The sequence below is a fragment of the Fundulus heteroclitus genome, chromosome 16 (assembly GCF_011125445.2).
Source record: "Fundulus heteroclitus isolate FHET01 chromosome 16, MU-UCD_Fhet_4.1, whole genome shotgun sequence".
NCBI classification, from domain to species: domain Eukaryota; kingdom Metazoa; phylum Chordata; class Actinopteri; order Cyprinodontiformes; family Fundulidae; genus Fundulus; species Fundulus heteroclitus.
Window position 1 is genome coordinate 20180793 of NC_046376.1, and position 24416 is coordinate 20205208.

Below are 24416 nucleotides of genomic sequence, written 5' to 3' on the forward strand. Positions count from 1 at the left end.
TGATTTCTTTACTGTTCTAACTGTGTGGTCGACTGAAAACGGAGGCCTAATATACTATGTAAAACTGCCAAGCTGGAGAAATCAACACATTGAACAATAGCCTAAAATTTCCTTTAATCTCTGACACTGGCTTTGTGTATTACCGTCTCCCATCAGCGGTACATCAACATTTAACAGTGTGAACGATGAAAGCTAGTGTCTGTCATCTGTATTTTAGTGAAGAGCTCATGTTGTCTGGAATCCATAAAAGCTTAAACAAATCATCTTGCCTTGTAAAACCCATCCCTCCAGACTTAAGAGAGTTTTGTGCTTCAAAATGAACAGGCTGTAACGTTGTGGGCACGCTCCCCAAGTCATTTGGGACGGACGTGGTCGGGAGGGAAACTTCCTGCCATATTTGGGGATTAATTTACAGTGGAGATGTTGATTCCCGAGGAATGGTGAGATTATGTTTGCCACTTTGTGTCTGGGTGAGGGTGATAAAAACAGTAATCCGGCTGGGCGAGGGACTCAAGGCTGACTCAGGCGGACCGTGCTCCGCTCTCACTCTCTGCTAATGCTGATTACTTTCACTGCCAGCCGGGCGAGGATAGCATGCATGTTTTAGCATCTGCATTAACGCAGCTAAGAGAACATTCTGGGATATTTTATGGATGTTTATTAAAGCTTTGTTAGTCACTTGATTAAAGCTAAGAAACCTTAATAGCTCACGTATTCTATTGAATCTAGGGCAAAATAAGTATTTTCTTTAGCCTATTTTAACAGAGTACACATCTAGTAATTACACCTGTTTTCTCACACGTATAGTTGGTACCGCTGGTAAACATTTGCACACAAAAAAAAGGTAAGAAATGAAAATTGGAATGCAGCTTTAAGATAAATCTTTATTGCTGCTGCATGATCTAAACAGAAATAAGAAGCCCTAAATGGTAGTTTGATCAGTGAGGGCAAAACCTAACAGAAATACATGTTCAACATTTATTCATTGCAGTATTTCTCTTTGACCAATAGCATGGTGTGGAGTAGATGTTGAATGACGCATACCAGCTCGCTTGGTAACAATAAGAAAAATCGCATTAAGAGGTCTGGCAGCTGCTTCAAGAACAATCCAATCACTTCTGCCATTTGCTAAGTCATCAATAGTAATAACTTGAAAACTGACAGGAAAGAGTAATAATATCAGGCTCTATATTGACCCACTCTTGTATTAAGCACTTGGCCATCTTGGAACATTTTGCATCTTGGAGTATAAACTGGAAAGATCTTTGGCCAGTCATTTTTGTAACATCTCTAGATGATCCAGACCTTCTTGATTCTATTCCATACACTTTTTCTCCCCCAGTTTACCTGACAGGTTCTCTGTAAACTGTGATGTCAGTCTTGGGTAAGCTATGGCATAGGAGGAAGTTGATCTTGTCAGTGGTGAACCATTTCTGATCTGATTTACCCAAAAGTTTTATTATCTGACTTAAAGACCCAGCGATTACCAAATTTTAAGCTTTCCAGCATTGGCTGCCAGATTTTTATTTGAAATGTCTCAAGTTCTGCAATAGACTGGCGACCTGTCCAGGGTGTACCCCGCCTTCAGAGCCGTTCTCTGATGTTCTTTTAATGAATCAATATTAGGTAGATTGGACAACACGGAAGAAATAGCAGCATCAATGTTAACGCTTGCTTCCTCGACGAGCCGCCATTGCTATCAAAACAGTCTCACGTCATGGTCGCGTCTCCGCTACGTCACATTTATGAAACTCCAGCCCTGCGTCCTGATTGGCCAGACCATAAAATTGGTTGGAGAAATCACTTTCAAAGGGCGATGTCCCAGATGTATGTGAGTGGAGCTAGGCGGAGCGACATGCATCTGGCTTCTGTCAGGTTAATGCAAAACTAGAGAACAATACAAATCAGTAGAGTGAGAAAAATAGACCCTGATGTCCTCCAGCAGCCTAAGCCTATAGCAGCATAACTATAGAGATAGCTCAGGGTAACATGAGCCACTCTAACTATAAGCTTTGTCAAAAAGGAAAGTTTTAAGATTAGTTTTAAAAGTAGACAGGGTGTCTGCCTCATGGACCAAAACTGGGAGTTGGTCCCACAGGAGAGGAGCCTGATAGCTAAAGGAGGGGCTGGACTGCGGGAGCTTATTAAAGGATCACTAGCGCTATGCCACATGCCGGCCTGGTCATGAGCTAAATAAAAAGGTTCCCATGGCATTAGGAAGATGGACAGGCCCACAGCATCACAGATCCCCCACTGTACGCCACACTAAGCCCCAGCTTTGTTCCAAACAAAGTCTGTGGATCAACTCGAACTCCCAGTATTTAGCAAATTATTCAACAGTACGTATTGTGTTTTTGTGCCATCACGACCAAACAACGGGTTACCTTGTAGATGGATGTCTCATACCAGGATATGCCATTAATTGCTTCCTTAGAGAGATTATTTTACTTCACCTACTTCTCTCCATCAGAGAAAAAGACTCGTCCTATCTTGTTCATCACAGTTCCTGTAGCTTTAAACTGTGAAATTATTTTTGTTATTGAAGATTTTGGGAAGTTAAAGTGAGAGCCTTTATATATATATATATATATATATATATATATATATATATATATATATATATATATATATATATATATATTTATTTGTGTATCTATATATATATATATATATATATATATATATATATATATATATATATATATATATATATATATTAATTTATGTATCTGTGCTTGTGTAGATCAACACCTATCTGCCTTACATGAATGGCATGTTCTCTTCTCTTTCCCATTTATCACCTGTGGCAAGTCATATATATATATATATATATATATATATATATATATATATATATATATATATATATATATATATATATATATATAACAAGCAGGCTTTATTTATTTCGTTATTGTTAAGCTGCGTCAATAGCTTTGGTAACCTACTCCTCAAACACATGGACATCAGCCCCTCCACCAGTTGGCCCTCTCTCTTCCCCACCTCTTCCCTTTGCGTGAACTCTAACCTTCCTGCCTTGGTATATATAGTGTGTGAGACTATCAGAGTTCTCCTGGCAGCCATCATGAAGGGTACTGTCTCGATCTGCTGTCTCCTCACCCTGCTGCTTTTGCAGGCCACAGCAGGTAAGACTCAGAAGCTTTGTATAAGAAAAAGATCTGGGTTTTAAATCTGGGGGCGCATTCAGGGTACGCCATAAAATCGTGCCTTACTGCTGATTGGTGGATGAATTGGAGGAACAGTTGCGAGTTTAGAGGCTGATGTGATTAAGGTTTACAGAAGGGGAAAACGAGAAGCCGAACTGTTCTGGTGGAAATTTGTTTCCTGTTGACCCGAGATGGGATGAAAACCACGGAAATCCTATCCTCTTTGCAGCCATTTTAATTCACCACTGTCATAGCTTCAAAGTGAAAATCTGATTTACGTTTTCATCTTATCTCTCATTTTGGTTGGTTCTGAAGGAGGCACAGTGAGGCGTATTTAGCCTCGGCTGTGGCCTGACTGGATGTCCAGCTGTCCAAAGGCACGGCACCAGCTGATGGAAAGTCTTAGTCTGACTAAGGGGAGTAGAACAGCCATGTGGGGAGCTTTAATAAACTGATTTGGTCTCCTTACGCCATACCTAAATAATAGGTTATGCACAGAGGGATTCTTAAGGGATGCATTTTTAAAAAAATCATAAATAAGGTCCGAAACAGATTTCTTTTTTAGTAGCTATGCTGCCAGGCCACACTTTCCTGTCTCGGGATCTCCCCTGGTGCAGTTGTTGTTACCCTTGTCTGTCACCCCTGCCCGTCCTTGGGGTGCCGTTTCTCCCTCCGCAGTCCGTATCCAGGCTTCTATATTCCGGGCTTGTCAGGTGCCTAAGATTGGAAGACCTCCTGAAACCCAACACTGTCCACCACAGTTCCTCCCTCCCTCCCTCCCTCCCCTTTGCATCATGGTCCGCTTTAGATATGCTGCGCAGCTGCTGTCACTCTGCACTGTCACAATCGCAATTTATTCCCAGCAACTGGCCTTTTAGGGACATGCATTCTCCAGGCAGGAGGGGCTGGACTGTGGGAGCTCCTCTTTACAGAGCCCTGCAGGTGAGTTTCTGGTTCCTCACAACCTAAAATATGCCGCTGTGTAGTATAAACGACAAGAAATACCGATTTACCATCGCCTTTCCCAGTGCAAACACCCCTTCTACGTGCAAAGTTATGCACATCATTTTTTTTTATCAAGACATGTGGTAGGTCTCTTCTTGCAGGAAGTTTTTTTTTTTTTTTCTTTTTGTTTGCTGTGACATCACCAACCAATACCACATGCAGTCACCCCCACCCCCCCCACACACACACACACAGCATGATGTTACCTTCACCATGCTTGACCATGCAAAGTGATCTCAGGTTTAAAACTAAGCTCTGTGATTAAAAACCTCCAACCCACTCCTGGGAGAACTATGGACAAATCTAGCTATGGGTTGATTTACCGCAACAGGATTGAGTTAGGGACTTCACCCAGCAATATAGGCTTAGTGTTCAACTAAAAAATTGTCCTAAAGACCTGAATTTAGTCTTCAAAAGTCATACTCAGTGCAAACCACTATAAAAAGTGTGTATACTGACTTTATGGCCAATTCTTTGGTTGAAGCCATTAGCTTTAACCGAACTCACGCTTGCTTTTGCGAAGCTCTTTGCAGCTAAAAGGCTAAGTTTAAGTGAACAATCTTGTTCTCTTGTGTAAACCAAAGTTTTTACCACTAACATCAACATTGTTATAAAGCATTTTACTAGCCTACTATTTCTTGCTTGATGCTGAGGAAGAGTTCCTTAGTCTGGTCGGGTTGTTTCATAATTCAAAATGGCCGCCATTTAAGAGCAATACGGCTCCTTCTAGGCTCTTGTCTGGGTCAACGAACTGTGCTGCTGTTTTTGACCCAATATTTAATCAAATCTTTAGCCAACACATTTGTCCCAATTTAATTTATCCATAAATTTGGTTAAATAATTAACCCAGCAGGATTTTGTGTGTGTGTGTGTGTGTGTATGTGTACCAAAGGGATCAAATCATAACTTTTCTCTTACCTCACCTTATCTTTTTGTCATATTTCTCGGACTTTGCATCAACTTTCACCTTTTTTAAGCAGGCTGCTTATTTCTGTATGAAAAAGCAAGCACGTGGTTCTGTCGTGTGGTCCAAATCGATAATGCTAGGGAAAAAAAAGAAAAATGAACCAGCGTTCTGCGTCTAACATCCAACAATGAGTTTTTCTGTTATGACGCTTTAGAAGAGTAACCTTACAACAAATATAACAATAGCAGTGGCGTTCAGACTCGTCGGCCAATTCCAACGTTGCGTCTCGCGTACTCGAGACGCAACAATTCAAGTTCTTAACGGTTCTTTTGAATAAGCGTTTACGGTTAAACATTTATCCCATTCCTCTTGTTATCGACACGTACTGGCATTTGTAACCCCTAAGTGGTTTGTTTATAGCTGGAGGTAACACCATCTATCCAGGAAAGACATTGAAAGCTACAGCAGTCTCCATCCAAGTGATATGTGATTCCCTCTAATTGCATGCGGCATGTCTGGGACATCCAGCTGTAGTAGAAGGAGGAAAAGAACCGACGCACTATATGGCATTACTGCGCTTCTTAGGAGTAGCACCTAAGTCCCAAGGGTATCGAACTTACTTCGATGTCTTTCCAACATTGCAGGGACCCCCCCACCCCAGCATGAAATGTTTTTACCCTTTTAGCACTTTCTTTCTTTCTTTCTTACTTACTTACTTACTTACTTACTTTCTTTCTCGTGTCTTCATTTAGTATAAATCCAGTTTTGTCCCAAATGCTAAAGATGACGTCTATAGTCCAAGAGGTGCCAAGACTGAGGTGGACTTGTGCCGTCTTTTAAAACTCTAATCCAGAAGTTATCATAGTGTCTTAAATTAAAGTTAGTTTATTTACTGTCACGCTACCTTATTTTACTATTGGGTAAACCAGAAAACCTTGATATGCTCCATTCTCTGCAAGTTTCAATTGGAAGATAATTGATAACAGTGATTATTTACACTTGAATTGACAGGTTCAATTCAAGTGTAAATAACCGTTGCCTTGTAAATACGTAGCTGCTTTGATGTTTGTGAGACTGGAGCTGTTTTAAAATGATAGAAGTCCAGTTTTAGATCTCAGTTCCTATGAGGCTAGCTGCCAGCCTTCAGGACCTCCTAGTCTGGATTTAAACTAGATGAGCAGAGTTATTTAGTGGGTTAATCTAATGCATGTAAGACATTTGTTGCTGATATAGCCTCTTATTATAACCTTACCTTAAGCATTCAGAACTATCACTTTAATTAGCTTTGATTAAGTACAGAAAACAGCTGGATCTCTCCCCCGGTCCAGCCTGTTTGTGTGTTACACTGTCAGCTCTGTGGGATGTTGATGTCTCCGCGTCTCCATACTGACAGTGGAAGGCCTAAAATAGGCAGCAGTCATTCTGCCTCCTCCTCCTCTGTCCATCTTTTGACCCATTGTGAGTCTATTTTTGACAGTGGGGGAGCACTGGCTGCCCAAGCCGTGCCACCTGTTGCCATTTGTGACGTCTTCTCACCACAGCACGCACAAACTCCGCTAAGTATCCTCACATCTGACGATTACCGAAAGAGAAGTCGTGCATTCCCAGGGCTGTGGGTTGTCTTTTCAAATTAAGCAAGCTCTGCTTTGATTTCACGTTTTCTATTTTAAAATCCCCGTCCCGGATTGTTAAAGTGAGAATAAAAGCGATGCAATTCCCCTGAGGTTTTCAGTGCCACGTCTTGACCTATAATGAGCGTCTGAATCCCACCGGTGCTCAAGTTAAATCCTTTAACCTGCGCTTTCAGCCCTTATCATATTCCGTTTAATTAAATTTACCTCCGCTGTGCTGTGAGCGATACATGATCCTGGGCCTTCACATAGATAGAAACTCTTAATATATACTCTTTAAACACGCAAAGCAAGAAACCAGTTTCTAAATATGTTGAAGTTTAAATATACACATTTTTACTCCAGCATTTTATCTCCCGCCCCTTCATTTACACCATCTGAGGGTTGACATTTTAGTTCCTTGCAAAAGTATTCACACATATGTTTAAGTTTTTGTCACTTTATTACAACAAAGTTTATATTTTACATTGATTTTGAACGACAGAACAATGAGAGATACATTGTAAAAAATGTAGTCATAAAAATTGGAAAAGTGTTGTATTCATTTGTTTCAGCCCTCCTTGTCTCTCATACTCTTAAATAAAGTCCAATGCAGTCAGTTGCCTTCGGGAAGTCACCTATCAAGTAAACAGGGACAACTTCAGTGCAAATCTGATTTTATGGATGTCTATGGAAATCTGGGTTCCCTTAGATAGAAATTCTTTTCCCCAATCTGTATAATCTGACCCAATCTGTATAATCTGATTGAATTTGACTTTGGAAAGTGCCTTGAGATGACATGTTTCATGTATTGGTGCTATATAAATAAAATTGAATTGAATTAAATTGAATTGAATGGAGGAGGCTTTGTTAGAAGATATCCATAGGTAGCCCCGTTGATGTTTTTCCACAAGCTCGGGGACACAACAAACATCTGAAAGAAGGTGTTCCGGTTGTTATTTAGGGGTGATGGCCAATCCTGGAAGAAAGCTTCTCAAAGGCTGGCAAAGACTTGCTACTTGGACAGAGTAATAATAATAAACATGCAGAATTTTAAGCAAAGCCGAATCATGTGTTCAAGTGGCCCAGTCAAAGTCCTGAGCTAAATCCAATTAATAATCTGTGCCGAGACTTAGAAACGTTTACAGATGATCTTGGTTCGACAATTAGCTTGAGCTGTTGACTTGCAGCTGTAATTCCACTCACGAGAACTGATATTATGAGAAAACTGTCCATTTATTCAATTTTATTTGGAGGAATCGGTGTAAAGGGGGTTGAATACAAATGCACAGCACATTTTATGGTTTTTATTTTCAAAGAAAACCATGCAGGAATTCTCTTCCACTTCGCAATAGCGCGCTGCCTTGTGTTGGTATATTACACGGAAAGCTTAATCGATCACATTCACCGGAGTTTTTGGTTATAACGTTGACAAAATTTTTAAAAGTCCGAGGGGAATGAAAATTATTCACGTAAACATCTTGAACACGACTCTGAGCCTTGCAGTTGTTCGTTTTCACCATATCCCGTCTGATCAGCCCCCTAATGAGAAGGCCACAGTTGAGGTATGACTCGGTGCCACGGAGCGCTAATGGTGGGCTTAAAACGGCAGCATTCCTGCAGAATGTGCCGATGCCATCAGAATGTTTCTCTAAACTGAGCGAGCGTTGTGTGGCAACGAGCTCAACGAGGGCACAAGGCTCACGGCGCAGATGTCCAGTGGAGGGCTCAGCTCTCCTGGCGCCTCCAGGGTTAAATCTGTACTATGGGACCGAGACTCCCACCCCCCCCTCCCTATCCTGCTGCGCAGCATTTCTTCTGAGATCTTTGGGGAGCCTCCATCAGGTATTGACTGCTTCAAGAAGGTGCTAACAAGTTCGCAGGAGTTTGGCACGCTCAAGAAGCCGGTGTTAAAAGACACGGAGCTCTGAGCGATGAGGCAAGCTGCAGCTAAAGTTACGTTAGAGGACTTCGGTGGCCCATAGAGAGGAAGAGGGAGACGCCAAAAGGCACCGAAACCTCTCGGCGAGACGTGCGAACACTTTCAAGTGTTTTAATTTGTGTGTTTCCTTGATTCCTTTTTTTTTTTGCTCACATGAACATGCAGCCGGTTCATGTAACCCTGTGAGCTAAAGCCCAGAAATGCTTAATGAGGACATTACTGTACATACATTTCTAGAATCCCTGAAAGTCACGTGGTCTTCAAAAAGAAAACGTTTAATTGTGCATCAGTGGGTTCATGAAAATTGAGAGTTATATGATCCGAGGCTGGTTTCTTTTATTAGATTTCAACGTATACCACCTTCAACCGGCACACAATATTACTAAATATTGAATATTACCGACGGTAACCTTCTTAACCTTTTGGTTTCTCTTGGTCGTGCACAGGGCTGGCAGCAACTCTGTGCCCGTTTATTTTTAGCAGGCTGACTGGGTAGGAATCAGCACCATTGTGTGGTTGTTTAACCTGCTGTATATACCCTGCTGCTAACCAGCGAAGAATCAGCCTTTGAGGTTTAATTTTCAACACTCGTTGAGTATTTCTAAAGCTACTAGGCAGAACTGTCCATAAGATCAACCAAACTAGATACAGTTTGACACCTATAGAGCAACATGTTATGATTTGTTTTCCTGTTTTATCGAGAATGTTGTTAGATAATGGGATAGCAGACTTCCACACACACACGTGCCTCTAATGATATCACAAATGGTACCTGGTTAGTCTTTTTTTTTCTTTCTTTTTGGAGGATGCCCTTTAATCTTTTTTCCATTTTTCATGTTTTCAATGAAATTCTTCCCTGAAAGATGTTTACTGGCATTGTTGTGACTCAAGTAAATCATTTGAGACAACAGTAAGATTTAATTATAATTCAGTTTCTGTTGGTTAGAACTAGTGTTTTGATTTGTTTTGGAGTTTTCTGTTGTTTTTTTGGTCACGCTGCGTTATTGTTTGTTTGTGAATAAATATTGGTTGAATGATGATAGAGTTCTTTCTTGATTTTACTCTTGATTATTTTTTATTGTATTATTATTTTTTTATTTATTGCTGATTTTTTCTTATTTATTGTTGATCAGCTTTCATCCAGTTATAATTTAACTTAAGTTATTGCAGAATCCTGTGTTATACTGAAATCTCGTGAGGGAATTCTTAAGTCAGACAAATAGCTCCCTGGAAATTGAGGAAGTTCTGTGACAGATTGATTTGCAAGCAAAGAAAAATCATGTTTCCCCTTCATTGTGTTTTTTTTTTTAAATAAAACTTTGCATTTGGTGAAATCCTTGAGGGAAAATCCAAACTGCATTACTATGCTGTGCTTCTGCTGGCAGTGTTAATTTGTTCATGAGGAAATACATGTACATAATACATTGTAGGTTGACGCCCTGTTAAAATGGGGGTAATTTATTAATGTTATTGTGCGGGTTATTATTATCAGGTCTAACAATACAGTAAAGCAACAATTAAAAGCAAAACCATAAAAAAAAATCATGCTTTATTTTTTATTTAGCCCGCTTTATACTGGCCCCTCCAAACAATTCCAGCGAAATGATGGCTTACTTATGATATTTGCTCAGCAAAATAAAATACACCCTTCAGTTGAACATGTTTTTTAGAAGCAGACATGTCGCTCGACAGATCTGCTCCAGACTCAACCTGACTCAACAACCTGACGTGAGCAACAATCTAGTTTGACAGAACTTTACGTGCAAACATCAAAGTTTCATCCCTGTGGCCAAAATTCAACAGTCTACGCATTTTATCCACAGAGGGGGAAAAAAACAACTTCTTTCACCTTTTCCCTCTTGGTGTTACACCAAAGAGTTTATGAGGAGTATTACAGAAATCGCCCAGGCGCCCCCGGGCTCCTGCTGAGATCAGAGCGCTTTGAGTACAAGCACAAACTTTTTTATGCTTTCTGATCCTCCCATGAAAAGAATTCTTGATTTTATAATATGGTGCGCTTGAGGTTATGTCAGGTTATAAAACGTTTCATTGACTGATTTAAAAAAAGAAAAACTTATATTTGAATGTTGTTAAATGTCTCTGAGCAGGGTGCAGAGAAACTGGGAAACTTTACAGCCAGTATTAAGCTTTCAACATAATTCTGGCAGTATTTAGATTAGCTAGTTATTTGAACACGCATATGAATTGGTAAGATTCATCCTGGAAAGGCCGCAAGACCTCAGTACGAATCCTGAAGATTACCCCTCTGGTTCTGTGCAAAACCCAGAATGCTCCCAGGGATTATTCTTATATTCTAATTGTTACATTTCCTGGTGCACAGTCTTTACATTTTTATACGGTTTCTAAGGGTTTAAAGCTAAATATTTAATGTACATCCCAACCGTTTTGATTTGTTTTTAGGATCGTTTGTAATTCGCCACTGCTTCCAAGTTCGTACCATCTGACCCCAACAGTCATTCTCAAATAAAAGGAAGAAATACCTTCATCACAATAGACACCTACAAGCGTGACCGAACTCTATCGCTACTTAAATGCTTTCGAAAGAATGGTTTTCATGTCAGAGAGACAAAGACGTCCACAGAATGAGACTATCTTGTGGTTTTCAAGTATAATAAATATATACCGACTGTCAAGTACAGTGGAGGTAGCATCATGGTGAGAATGTTCAACTCAGATCAACAGATATTTTTAAACTTGGACACATTTTGGACACTGATCCCAACACACAACAGAGCCGGTTTTGGTCAGAATAAAGCGGGTTAATGTTAAGCTTCTGGAATGGTGCCAAGATCATTTCAGCTGAATCCACATATTAGTGCAGATGTGTATGTATTATTACGCCTTTATATGCAGTTTTGATAAAAATCTGCCGAAAAGTTCCAATTTGTGTTTTTACTTCAACCTGAAAACAGAATCTTTCTGATAAATGCCTTAAAGCATCAGATTTTTATAAAATGTAAGCTCGTAATGTGTGGACGTAATCTTCTGAACAGTTCTGTAGGTCAATTGTGTAAAATCTATGCTGCAAGTACTTTTTAAATTAAATTTTAAATCCTTTCCAGGCATAAAACTGTGATCAAGATCCAACTTCATTTAAAAAAGCAAATGTGAAACCTGCAGAAAGTACACCACATAGAGCCATTTTTTTATATGTATGTACGTGAACATAATTTATGTCTGTAGCCGGTTGGTAAAAAATCCACAGAGGATTGCAGATCGTTGCAAAGCCCTAATTTTGGCTCACCTCTTAGTGAAACCAGGGAAGTCCCAAGGCTTATCTCTGGTGGTCATCGTTAAAGCCAGTGGCGGTGCCATGTCTTTGTGTGTTTAATTTCGGCATTCACTTTCTAAATTAAGAGCTGATTGTACTAACAGCTGTGATCTAAGTAACCCGAGAGGTTCACAAGAGGACAACACACAACAGAGCCGGTTTTGTGACCAAATATGCTCCCTCAGATCCTCTGCCTCCTCTTTCCCCCGCACAACAACCAGTAGCCCTGTTATGGTAAAGAAACCACATTCACATTCAGGTCGTTTTTTGGTAATATGACCCCCACAGACAGGCTGATTGAGTATAAAGCAACCGGGTATTGCATTTTCTGCAGTTTTTATGATCTATTTTGGTAATCACGTTTCATAAACATGGTTAGCAAGAGGTGTTGGGTGATATGAAAGCTTATTGTGCAAACAGTTGATGATAAAACTGGTTTGTCTCAAGCAAACGTGTCATCCGGATTCTACCTTACTTAAATCCTATGTGGTTCTGATGTTCAATGCCTTGAAGATCTACACCGAAAAGATAAAGCTCACTGATGTTTTCTCCGGTTTTACTTTTCTTTCAGAGGTGGAAGAATTTGACAACGTCCTAAGAGACAGATCTCACATTGATGAGACGCTGCGGCTTGCAACTGAGGAAAAAGCAACAGACTATGCCGGTGAGGAACACAAGGGGGGTGGATTGTTGCTTTCTACTTTACAGCACAACATTTTTACCCTCTTGCACTGAAAGGAGCACTGCAACAAGGCAGGGCTGCTTTTAGACAGAAGTTGAGGAATGGAAAAACATTGGTCAACTCAACTCTTTTGCAGAGAAGCATCTAATATGTCTCTAAACGAAGGGCCAAGTTCTAGTAGTACAGAAAAACCTGTGCGACTATTTCATCCCAAAGTACATCTCCCTAGTGCAAACCCTCCCTCTGACATCGTTTCTCTACGCTCCCACCTTGTTTTCCAGCGGCTATACAGAAGCTGCGGAAGGTCTACCACACGTCCGTCAAACCAATGGAGCAGGCCTACAAGTACAACGAGCTGAGGCAGCATGAGATTTCAGGTATCACTAAAATTCGGACTGTTTGGGCAGTTTTTCTTCCCTTTATCTGCTGTATGGATTTTTTTTTTCCACATGCATTTTCATTGACACTTTCCAATGATACACACCAGTGAGGTTTGGCAAACTTCAATCTTGTTGCAGTGCCTTGCGAAAGTACAAAACATTCTGATGTTACAAACACACATTTAAACAAATTCTACTTGGATTTCATTAGACAGACCAACACAAAGCAGTGTGTAGGAGAAGGAAGGTTTATCATTTGCATCATTTTTATTTGTTTATGTGTTTTTTTACAAATAAAAGCCTGGAAAGTGTGGTGTGAAGAATCAGCAGTTATAGAAGAGTGGCAAGATGTAAGCCACAGTTGAATGAAAGCCATATAAAGTCTAATTTAAAGGTTGCCACAAGCCATGTAGGGGACACAGCAAATATATATATGCAGGAACGTACTCTGGTCAGATGAGAGAAAAACTGAACTTTTACTCTACATGCAAAACACTACAGTGAGACATGGTGGTGGCAGTGTCATGCTCTGGGGATGCTTTTCTTCAGCACAGACAGAGAAGCTGGTCTTAGCTGATGGGAAACTAAATGGAGTTAAATACAAGGCTGTTCTGGAAAAAAAAAAGAACGTGTTAGAGACTTGAGACTGAAGGTGAATATTTTCTGTAATGAATCACCCTCAGAATCTGGAGACCCGATAATTCAACCAAACACAAGAAGGGAACGTTCAGAGGAGTTCATTATAAAACTGGTGTTGTTGGAACTTGAACTGGAACCGACAGGAACTCGTATCGGAGGATCACTGCAAGGAAGAGAGTTAGGTTAGTGGCCAGAAAATAGTCCATGAAGGTGTAGCAACACTGAATAAACACCACTAACCTTCTCAGATGCTGGGAGGTTGCTCAAGGCTCTGAGGATTGATCGTGACGGCTCCGTCTTGAAGATCCGAATCACTTGGTGACTGATACGGATCTTGACGATGCTAAGCAGGGTAAGAGCTAGCAGGGAAGTCGGGGGGTCATACACAGAGAGACATTCCACAGGGCAGAGGTTTCCAGAAGCCAAGAAGGTAATCCAGCATCCAGGCAAGAGAATCGGCAACAGGAGGCACACACACCGTGCAGAGGGATCCAAGCGGGGCAGAGACCGATCCGAGGTCCAGGCTTGGATCGGTACTGACAGGCAGGAGAATCCAGACAGAGGGAGAGGCAGACAGGCTGGGAAGATAGGCAAGGCAGGAGGCCAGTCTCCAGAGACAGGAACGAGACATGTCAAAAACAAGAGGTCAATACAAGGAACGCTGGATGGTCTACTCAAACGATGGCGTTAGAGAATCCGGCGCTTACTCACTGGGAGAGGCAGGAATTCATAGTGCTCATCCCAGGTGCAGCAGCTCCCTGTAATCAGAGCTGCCACAGGTGTAATCGCTGCAGGTGAATCACAGGGAGTAGGGAGTGACGTCATGGAACTGCAACAGCAGCGGCAGGAACAGACAGGAATCATTACATTTTCTTTCTGTCAGGACAGAGACTCCAAACATAATCTTGAGATATTCTTGACAAGTGGTCAGAAATTTTAGTCTCTGTATGTACAAAACTGGTAAAGACGTGTTCCAAATGGCTTGCAATAAAAGGCAGTTCTAAGGGTGTTTTCACACATTTAACTTATTTAGTTGGGTCTGAATAGTGGATGAGTTCATTAACTTGCTACTTTTTCCAGTGGTTCAGCTTCTTTTCACAAACTGAAGAAAAAAAAACTCCCAACAAACCAAAACATTATTGGTTTGATGTGTATGGGAGCGTAATAATTAAATTTAAATGCAGATGCTGTGTTCCGAACAAGTAGAAAATACAGAGAATTTATTTATAACGTTAACGTGCTTCTGGTTACTACTTCAAGCAAAAGTATCCAAGAGGTCTTCACAGTTTGTAGGGAAGCGTACCGAGACCATTTGGAGGAGGAGATCTCTTGTTTTGGTCTGCACTCTGATTGCTGTGTTTACATTTACATAAAAAAAGCGCACCAAGAGGGCAAACAAACATCTGAGGTCTGGAAAATAAAAACCTGAAACGTATTGACACAGTAATACAAAAACAGGCCACACTTTTCAAATTGTTATTTGTAAAAAAAAAAAAAACATGTATCCATTTTCTTCCTGTTCACATTTATGCCCTACTTTGAGTTGGTCTGAAATATCAAAACTTCTTGTGGGAATAAATGAAAATTAATGGCACCGTCTTGTGTTTTTCTAGTTCCTGTTTGCATGCAGACTCTTGGTTTCTATCTGCGTCTCTAACTAATATCCTACGTATTGTGAGAGACAGGGAATTGTCGTTGCCTGACCACACAAGCACACCATGCATTCGTTGACAGACATGTTTGACGACTTGTAGGTCAAATATGCTCCTGTAAATTCCAGCCATGATCTTCCACTCATTCCTGTACATCGACACTCCACCCCTCCCCACTGCTTGTAGAAACCTTACTCGCTTACAGAGCTCTCCTTCACGTCCTCTCACCTTCACTTCTCTGTCCTCCCCTCATCCCCATCTCCCCTCATCTAACAGCATACCCCGGACGAACCCTGGGCGACTCGGCCACAGGTGGGTGTGGGCAGGGCTTACCTGTGCATGGCTCTGGCGGAAGAGCTAAGCCCCTTCCTTTCACCCTTCATAAACTAGCTCTCAGTTGATCTACAACTTTGTGGAAAAAAGTGTTTTAGCTCCTTACAAAATATTTTTTTTTTTTTTATTATTCTTAGACAAACCTAAATGTTACAGCCAAATTTCAATATATGGCAAAACTAATCAAACACAGTTTATTCTAATGTTGGCATTATTTACAAAGGAGAAAAAAAATGCTTGTAACTTAACTTTATGTGAAAATAGAAATGTCTGCCTTAGAAAATTACGAATTAACTGTGATTAGTCAAATTTTTCTGGTTTAGTTTTACAAGTCACACCCAGGTTTGTTTACTGCTTGACCCGAACTTGTATGACAACGTGAAGTCGGCTAAAAGAGCCGAAAAAAGCAACACGTTTTTCCCTGATCTCGAAATGAACATTGAAGAACAGATGAGAAACAAAATCTTTGACAAGTATCAGTCTGGAAATGGATATTAAGGATATAAAGACTTTTATGGAGACAAAATAGGCTATTACTGAGCCATCCCCTGGAATGACTGGGCTACCTAAATTACTCCAAGAGTGCATTAAAAACAATTCATCCAGGAGGTCAGAAGAGAAGCCAGAACAATCTCAAAGGCGTCGCAAGCCCCACTTCTCTCAGTTAAGGTCAGCGTTCATGAGTCAACAAAAATGAATAGGCTAGAAAAAAAATAGCATCTATCGGTAGAGTTTCAGGGTGGAAACCACTGCTGGCAAAGAGAACACAAGGTCCCTTTATTTAAAAGTTCATCAAAGCAATCCATTACTGAAAGCTTCTGTCGACAGAAAGCTGCCATTTTAAGAATTATGCTAAATAAATCGGGGAGGACACTAAGTAAATAATTACGTTTTGTGGCCAAAAATGGAGTTTTCTCGTTTTTCTGCGGCTGTTTTACGGCTACAATTTTGGAAAGGGGGATGGGGTGCAGGCAATGTTTAATTTGTGCAGGTAGTGTAAAAATCATGGAGGGGGTTGCATGTGCGGCTTTGGCTATAGCTGATGAGGTTTTGGGTGGTCAGAGTTCAGACAGGACTGAAAACATTTTTGCTCCTGATTTAGCTCCAGAACATCAAATCCTACATTACTGTCTTTAAAAGTTTATTTCTCTTCAGATTTTTCCTAAATTTTACTTCAATTTAATAATTCTCATCACGGACTGTTTTACCTCACCACCCATAAACCATTTCTGCTCAGCACGTGCCCTGCTTGCATAGAGACATACAGCTTGCAGTGTTGAATCTTTTTCAAAATATATTTTTATACTCTGAGATGTGGCTGCATTTTTTTTATTTTTTTTGCTACTACCACCTAACTGTGGCTTCAGCGTTTATTTTTCAATTTTTGTTTTGAATTTCTTGTCTGAATCTTAAAAACGCAGTGTCCATATGTGCATGACTAAAGCAGACCGAGGTCTTAAAATTATCTTTCTTTAACAATGTATAAAACCTCCGTTTCCTGAAAAAGTTGGTAGGGTGAATTCAACGCTTACTATAGTGCCTTGAAAAAGTACTCATATCCATAGCCTTCAGTTTTCACACATTTTCTTATGCTGCATCCAGAAAATTCAATGTATTTTAGTGGGAGTCTATGTGATAGACCAACAAAAAGTGACATATAATTGTGAATGGAAGGAAAATGAAGCATGGTTTTCAAAGGTTTTTACACATACAAAATAAAAGTGCAGCTTGTATTTAGGTTCCTTTATTCTGATACCCCTAAATACAATCCAACACAATCAATTGTCTTCAGAAATCACCTAATTAGTAAATAATTACATGTGGAAGAAGGAGGTCTGGTTAGCATGTTTTTTTCTTTCTTTCGCGTCACAATAATTCGCTACTTTGTGTTGATCTATCACATAAAATCCCAACAGCATACGTTGAAGTGTGCAAAACTTTGGAAAGTTTAAACAGCAAGAATACTTTTGCAAGGCACTGTAACTTATAGCTCTATTTAGTAGATTCTGTAAAAACCCACAGACTGATGTTTTGTAGAAGTATAAACAAATATTCATAGAGGTTGATTTAACAAAAAAAAATCTTGTCAAGTTTTTATTTTAGATTTGCTAAATTTATATTTATATTTCTATACTGGGACTGGTTTTAAAAGATTCATTAATTGACAGTTTGTTGTTGCTGTCATCATGTCAATCCAAGTTTCATCTTTTGATGTATTACTAAGTCATTATATTCTGCATTTTAATTATTTTTACACCAGCATCACAACATTTTTAGAAGCATCATTAAGTTGTTCATTTGGAAAAGATTAGATAGAAGGTCTCTGACGTGGTTTTTTTGGCTAATTGATTATTACTTTGTAAGCATGGAGGCTCTTGCTGTAGCTTGGAAACAGCTTACCTTTGGAAAGAACTTGGACGTTTCACCGTTTACGCAACCTGACTGAAATTCGAATTTCTCGCATAACAGATGGAGAGATTACCTCCAAGCCCATGGTGCTGTTCCTTGGACCCTGGAGTGTAGGAAAGTCCTCCATGATCAATTACCTCCTGGGCTTGCACGACAGCCCGTATCAGCTCTACACAGGTACACCTCGCAGCTACGAATGCACAATAAATCACATTAATGGCTCATTTAAGGGAGGTGAAAACGACTCTGAAAACGCATCTTAAATCTACAGGAAGATCAAATAAGTTGCATTTACTCTCGTACAGCTGAAAGTTTAGTTAGATTTGCTGAATGTTACTGTTGCTTCATGCCTTTGGCGAATATACTTGTGATTTCCATTGCCTATTCACATATACTCGTCAATGCATATTCCGGTCACCGCTAACTTTTTCTCTTCCCGTCATGATTTTGTTCTGCAGGAGCTGAGCCCACTACCTCTGAGTTTACTGTCATCATGCACGGGGAGAAAATACGCTCAGTCGAGGGTATTGTCATGGCAGCGGACAGCTCTCGCTCTTTCTCCCCCCTTGAAAAATTTGGCCAAAACTTTCTGGAAAAGTTAATCGGCATCGAGATGCCCCACAAGATGCTGGAGCGCGTGACTTTTGTCGACACGCCGGGAATCATAGAGAACCGCAAGCAACAGGAAAGAGGTAATGGAGAGTCAGCTTTTTCAATGCGCCTCAGAATAAAGCAAACGCAAACTGGGACTCCCAAAGGAATACAATAGGCTACCACTTGGACTTAGATTATGTTACAAATTTTATTAGGATTATGTGAGGGACACAGAATTTTGTATAACTGTGAAGCGTAAGGAGGAATTATCATGGTTTGAAAAGTCTTTTACAAATAAAAACATGAAGAAATGCGGCATGGATTCGTATTTAGCTGCTGTGTCGTGCAGAAATTGAAAGCAGGGTTATATTATCAAACTCTCTCCCAAACTTTAACATCTCACAGAGCACTGTTTGAGCCATCATCTGAACACTGAAAGAGTGTGGAACAACTGTAAACCTACCAAAACGTGGCTGATTGCATTAAAATTACAGGAGAGGAGCACATTAATCAGAGAGGTAGCTAAAAGTATTATGCACAACTTTGTAGGAGCTGCAAAGATCCCCAGCTCAGGTGGGAAACGTTGTTGATAGAACAACTAGTATTTGTGCACTCCACAAATCTGGTCTGTATGGACGAAGAAATCTATTGAAAAAAAAAAAGCTGTGCAATGTATTATTTGCTGCAAGCCATGCAGGGGATATTACAAATATTGGAAAGAAGGTGTGCTGGTCAGACAGGACCAAAACCTAAAAAGACAACAAGGTTGGAAGGTGAAAATCTAAAGGCCAGTGCATGATCTACAAGAACGGGGAAATTAGATCAGCCACTTCAGGCTGCTAGAACAAGAACAAATCTCTTGCTACCCAGGATATTTTATGCTTCAGAGGAATTACAGTGCAGAACTCCCTGGAAGTCTTCATGGGTCTCCCTCACTTTAGCACAGCCACTTCATTTTTTTTTTATACCATGTAATAAAATAGTTCTGCACCAAGAACAACCTGCTTTTGTTCTACCTGCAGCCCTGTTCTAGCAGAGACCGCATTCACCCTAATGCTGCAGCGCATCATCCTGAACAGATTCTCATCACAGGGAAACATGGTGGCAGCAGCGGTGTGAGTTCTTTCAGCAGGGACAGAAAAGCTGGTGAAAAGCTTAAAGGAACAAGGATTGAGTTAAGCATATTGTCATTCAAAGTCCACAGTGAAAGCCGGTTGAGAATTTGCGGCAAACTAACACTGGACATCAGTCTGAACACATTGTCAGCTCAGAGTTAATTGGAAGAGCTGAATGCAGGACAACCCTGGAGTAAACACTTTTACTATCCCGCATTGTATTCGTCTATCAGAACAAGTTCCAATAAAAAACATTATTCCGTTTGGTTGTGATGTGATCACATTAAAAGCGTGTGTATACTTAAAAAAACAAAAACACTGTACAATAGAAGGTTTTTGTAACACACTTTGTTCTTCTTCCACCCAGGTTATCCCTTCAATGACGTTTGCCAGTGGTTCATTGACCGTGCCGATCTCATCTTTGTCGTGTTTGACCCAACCAAGCTGGACGTTGGTCTCGAGCTGGAGATGCTGTTCCGGCAGCTGAAAGGCCGGGAGTCACAGATCCGCATCATCCTGAACAAGGCGGACAACCTGGCCACGCAGGACCTGATGAGGGTCTACGGAGCACTCTTTTGGAGTTTGGCTCCCCTCATTAACGTGACGGAGCCGCCGCGTGTCTACGTCAGCTCCTTCTGGCCGTACGACTACGCCCCAGACACCAGCCGGGAGCTCTTCAAGAGAGAGGAGATCTCCCTCCTGGAAGATCTCAACCAGGTGATCGAGAACCGCATGGAGAACAAGATCGCCTTCATCCGCCAGCACGCCATCCGCGTACGCATCCACGCCTTGCTCGTGGACCGCTACGTCCAGACCTTCAAGGAGAAGATGAGCTTCTTCAGCGACCCCGAGCTGGTCTTCCAGGAGATCGTGGACGACCCGGACAAGTTTTACATCTTCAAATCCATTCTAGCCAAGACCAACGTCAGCAAGTTTGACCTGCCCAACCGAGACGCGTACCGCGACTTCTTTGGCATCAACCCAATCGCCAACTTCAAGCCCCTGGCATCTCAGTGTTCCTACATCGGTGGCTGCCTGTTGGAAAAGATTGAGAAGGCAATCACCAACGAGCTGCCCGCCCTCCTGAGCAGCATCAACTCTGGCAAGCAGCCCGGCCTGTCGTCCTGTGAGGTCACTGGCTGTGGCGAGAAGCCAAAAAATCGCTACCGAAAGAACTGAGGAACATAAAAACTTGTCAGGAGGAAGAAAGGAGACAGAGGAGGTGAAGAGAAAGGCGGTTCTGGTGGGAGCCAGGGCCCTGCTTTTGTCGGGACATTTGTATTGTTGAGGAGACATAGGGGAGATTTATGTTTGGGTTTTTTTTTTTTTGTCCTCAGGAGAATAAGCAGATGTAATAGTGGAAAAAGGGGAAGCATGGTTTGATAAGGCAGCTTAAGGACACGAACGCAGGAGAAATGAGAACACGGCCCTGATATTAAAGTTTATTAAAAACATAAAACCCTCTCTCTCTTATGGCACAGTTACCCCGGACTGTTTCAAACTGATGGGTTAGGGGAAATTACTGATACAAGAAAATTTCAATGATCCAGTGAGATGATATAAAAACTATGATCCTTGACACTGAAAATAGGGGAAAAAAAACTACCAACTCCCTTGTATGTGAACAAAACAAAAGGTGGAAACAAATATTTGTATATTAAAATGACAAGAATTGCTTTGCAGCAGGTCAATTCCAAACGCTTCAGAAGTTGTTTTTGAAGTAGCCTTTTTTTTTTTTTGTGGGTGCTATACAAGAGAATTTATGTCTGTCTAATCATCCAGATCTTTGCGTCGGATATAGATCGTCTTTGCATGTTAGACTTATCTACCACTGCATGTGTTATTCTTCCATCGTAGAGGAAAAAAAATCCTCATGCAGCATATTTCTAGACCAGAACCAAACCCACCATGCATCAAATGAGGCTTTTTTTTCTCTCTTAGCATTGCATGCTCATCACTCTTGCTTTTTGACAACAAAGTAAAGGTTCAAGCGGACAGAGTATGCTCATTCTGTTACACTTCTTAACTGTTTTTATTTCTTGGATTTTGAGTCTATAAACTGCCAGGTTTTGGCAGAATCTCTGTAGTTTTTCAGATATTTTTGCTTCCCATTTTTGTTGCTGATTCACCACAACAGAAGCTCAGTGGAAGATGTACTTGAGTTACAGCTGCCTTTTTTTTTTTTACATTTACTCTGCTGTTTCTCTGCACGGTTGAAAGATATGTGTTGATTGTTTGGATTGAATGTATCCATCAATTGTCTTCCACTTAGCCGAGATCATTTCGTGTCCGGAACAGGTTCAAGAGGGGAACCTTAAGCTACTTCTCCCCACGTTTCCTCGCTTATTCTGGGAGATCCCAAGGTGATCTCGGTCCAGAGAGGACGGATAGTGTTTCCGGCGAGTTCTTGATCTTCCCCGAGGTCTCCTCCCAGAGGAGGGACATCCCCCAAGCACACGTCTGACCCAACACCACATCTGACTCCTTTCATTTCAGCTGAGCAGTGACTCAGAGCTCCCACCCACATGACTTAATTTACCCGGGGCAGATAAGGCTCCAGTCCTTCTACCCATCTCCCACTCCATCCAACCGTCACTCATGAGGAAAAAAACTAAGACACCTAAACACTGGGGGCGTAGATTGAGCTTCAACATGAAGGGAGTAATCAACCCTTTTCTGGTTGAGAACCATAGTCTCAGACTTGGAGGAGCTTCACATTTTTCTGATAATCAAAGCATGCTGAAGATGCTAACAAAGCCACGTCCACAAACACAGCATTCGTGACCATGGGAAGCCTCAACACACTGGGAACAAGAGAAAGCAAAATGTACCATTTAGTTTGTTTTATACAACGTCTGGGGAAGCCCTTACAAACGTCATTGCCCCCCCCCATACTCCTTTTGTGACCCCCGCAAAATTCCTGGCACAATCATAATACGTCTTCCAGTCCAAGTAACTCTTATAGACTGAACAACTAAACTCGCATGAATATTTTAAGTGGTTTCATGAGGGTAATGATCTATTTCATTGGTGCACGTGGTTGTTAAATTCGAATATTGCTTTGACACTGAAGATGATTTGACACAACATCGCATGTTTTAGATGCTGGATCTCTGCGATGGTTGAATTGATTGCATTTAAAATAGTATCGGGCGTGCAAATGTAAAACTGAGGACTCGTGGGTTGAGCCCTGACCTCTGCGGAAACAAGGTAAATTTGTCCCAGAATTAGTAGAGGGGAGTAGTCACAAAGATGAAAATACTGATGTATAATACCGTAAAAGTAGTCCCAAGAATATGGCAAAGGATATTGTGTATAAGTACACAAGTCAATAGCCTATATGTAGAAACAACCAACTCAGATTCAAGCATCTTATGTGTCATTGTTTCACTTTTTATTGAATGACACACGCTTCATAAAATGTGGTTGGATAAGCTTTTCATTTTTTACTCTTCGTTCACAGATCCAGACTAGCATTTATGCAAAACCCTGCTGTTTCATATTTACATCACAAGCAGGTTAGAAGGTTCTTGTTGTATGTTTCTACCGAACCAAGAGAGCAAATCCATGCCTTTGTACACAAAAAAAGCCAAACAGTCCGTCAAAAACAACGTTCTGACTTCTGAGTCTTGCAAACCAGGAAGCTGAATGAGAGGGAGATGCTCAGACTTCCGGTTTGCTCCACATGGCGTCTCACTAACAACCTTTACAGCTTTCCCCATCCAAACTTCGAAGCATGATGCAAAGAACTGCGACGGTCAAACTTGAAGAAACCCTTTTTTTCCCTCTCTCCTCTATTTTTTTTTTTACCAGCAAGTGCTCCACTGGGTGTTTTCTTCATGCTGCAGCACCGCAACCTTGCCACCAGAGGGTGCTGTTCAAAAGAGTAAACGAGAAATGGCTTAGTGAAACGCGCGGGGTTAATGACGCAAGCTGGTTAAAATATTTAAGTGTCAGTTTTATTCACATTTATGGCTGATGGGTGGATGTGTGTCCAGTCCAAATAGTTGCTGAGTCACCTTTGGGTAGAACACTGACATTACCACTGCCGCAAGTTGTGGATGTTTGACGGATAAGAATAAAGATTTCTGATTGACTGGTTCAGTGAGACTGTGGTTATTTTTGCTAAAACGTGAAAGGAGGGGGTTAAATATTTCCTCTTTTCCAGGTCTTTTAGTCTACATCTGTGTCTGTGTTTTTTTCTTGTACTTTCTCGACGGGAAAGTCTCAATGTGTGTTTGAAAGTATTTACATGGCAAGCAATTTATCATAACTAAGAATTGAACAGGAGTGTGCGTGTGTTTCAGTGTGAGTCCATGCCACTGCAATCTGACTGTGTGCACACACGCTCATGAGCATCCTACAGCTGAAGAAAAAATTAGTTGATCTTCTAAATTCAAGAAAATTACTGCAAGAAGAACATAAAAACATCATTAAACATCATAAATATCCTTTAGTCAACAAAAGATGGATATAGGGACAATTGCTTTATGTAACTGTTTAAATGTCCTGTGTGAAAAGGATTTTATTCTGGCCTATTTAAGGTTAAACCGAGTTTTGGATCCAAATAAGCGTGTATAACGGTACAGTTTTAAATTAAACAAAGGGTTTAAAAGGTTTGATCTGGTCTTCTTGTGCGAGTGTTCTGCAACTTTTAGATAACAAAACACATTGATCAAACATGGCTGA

The 24416-nt window shown here is 40.9% G+C and overlaps 1 protein-coding gene across 2 annotated transcripts; it reads left to right on the forward strand.

Annotated features, from left to right (window-relative positions):
• The first annotated feature begins 3043 nt into the window (after positions 1–3043).
• On the forward strand, positions 3044–23829 carry LOC105924918 (sarcalumenin). Of its 2 annotated transcripts, XM_012860692.3 has the most exons (7): positions 3044–3146; positions 12495–12587; positions 12887–12982; positions 15553–15588; positions 18079–18195; positions 18477–18710; positions 20095–23829. In XM_012860692.3, the coding sequence occupies exons 1-7, from the start codon at positions 3086–3088 to the stop codon at positions 20904–20906; spliced, it is 1449 nt and encodes a 482-aa protein (XP_012716146.2). In that variant the 5' UTR covers positions 3044–3085; the 3' UTR covers positions 20907–23829. The 2 variants fall into 2 exon arrangements, with proteins under 2 accessions (XP_012716146.2, XP_012716153.2); XM_012860699.3 differs by lacking the exon at positions 15553–15588.
• The last annotated feature ends 587 nt before the right edge of the window (positions 23830–24416 follow it).

Excerpts from the sequence above, each read along its gene's own strand:
- LOC105924918 (XM_012860692.3), top strand. The coding sequence starts at position 3,086 with ATGAAGGGTACTGTCTCGATCTGCTGTCTCCTCACCCTGCTGCTTTTG. Across the intron at positions 3,147-12,494 it reads GCTTTTGCAGGCCACAGCAG|AGGTGGAAGAATTTGACAAC; the intron begins GTAAGACTCAGA and ends CTTTTCTTTCAG. Across the intron at positions 18,711-20,094 it reads CCGCAAGCAACAGGAAAGAG|GTTATCCCTTCAATGACGTT; the intron begins GTAATGGAGAGT and ends TCTTCCACCCAG.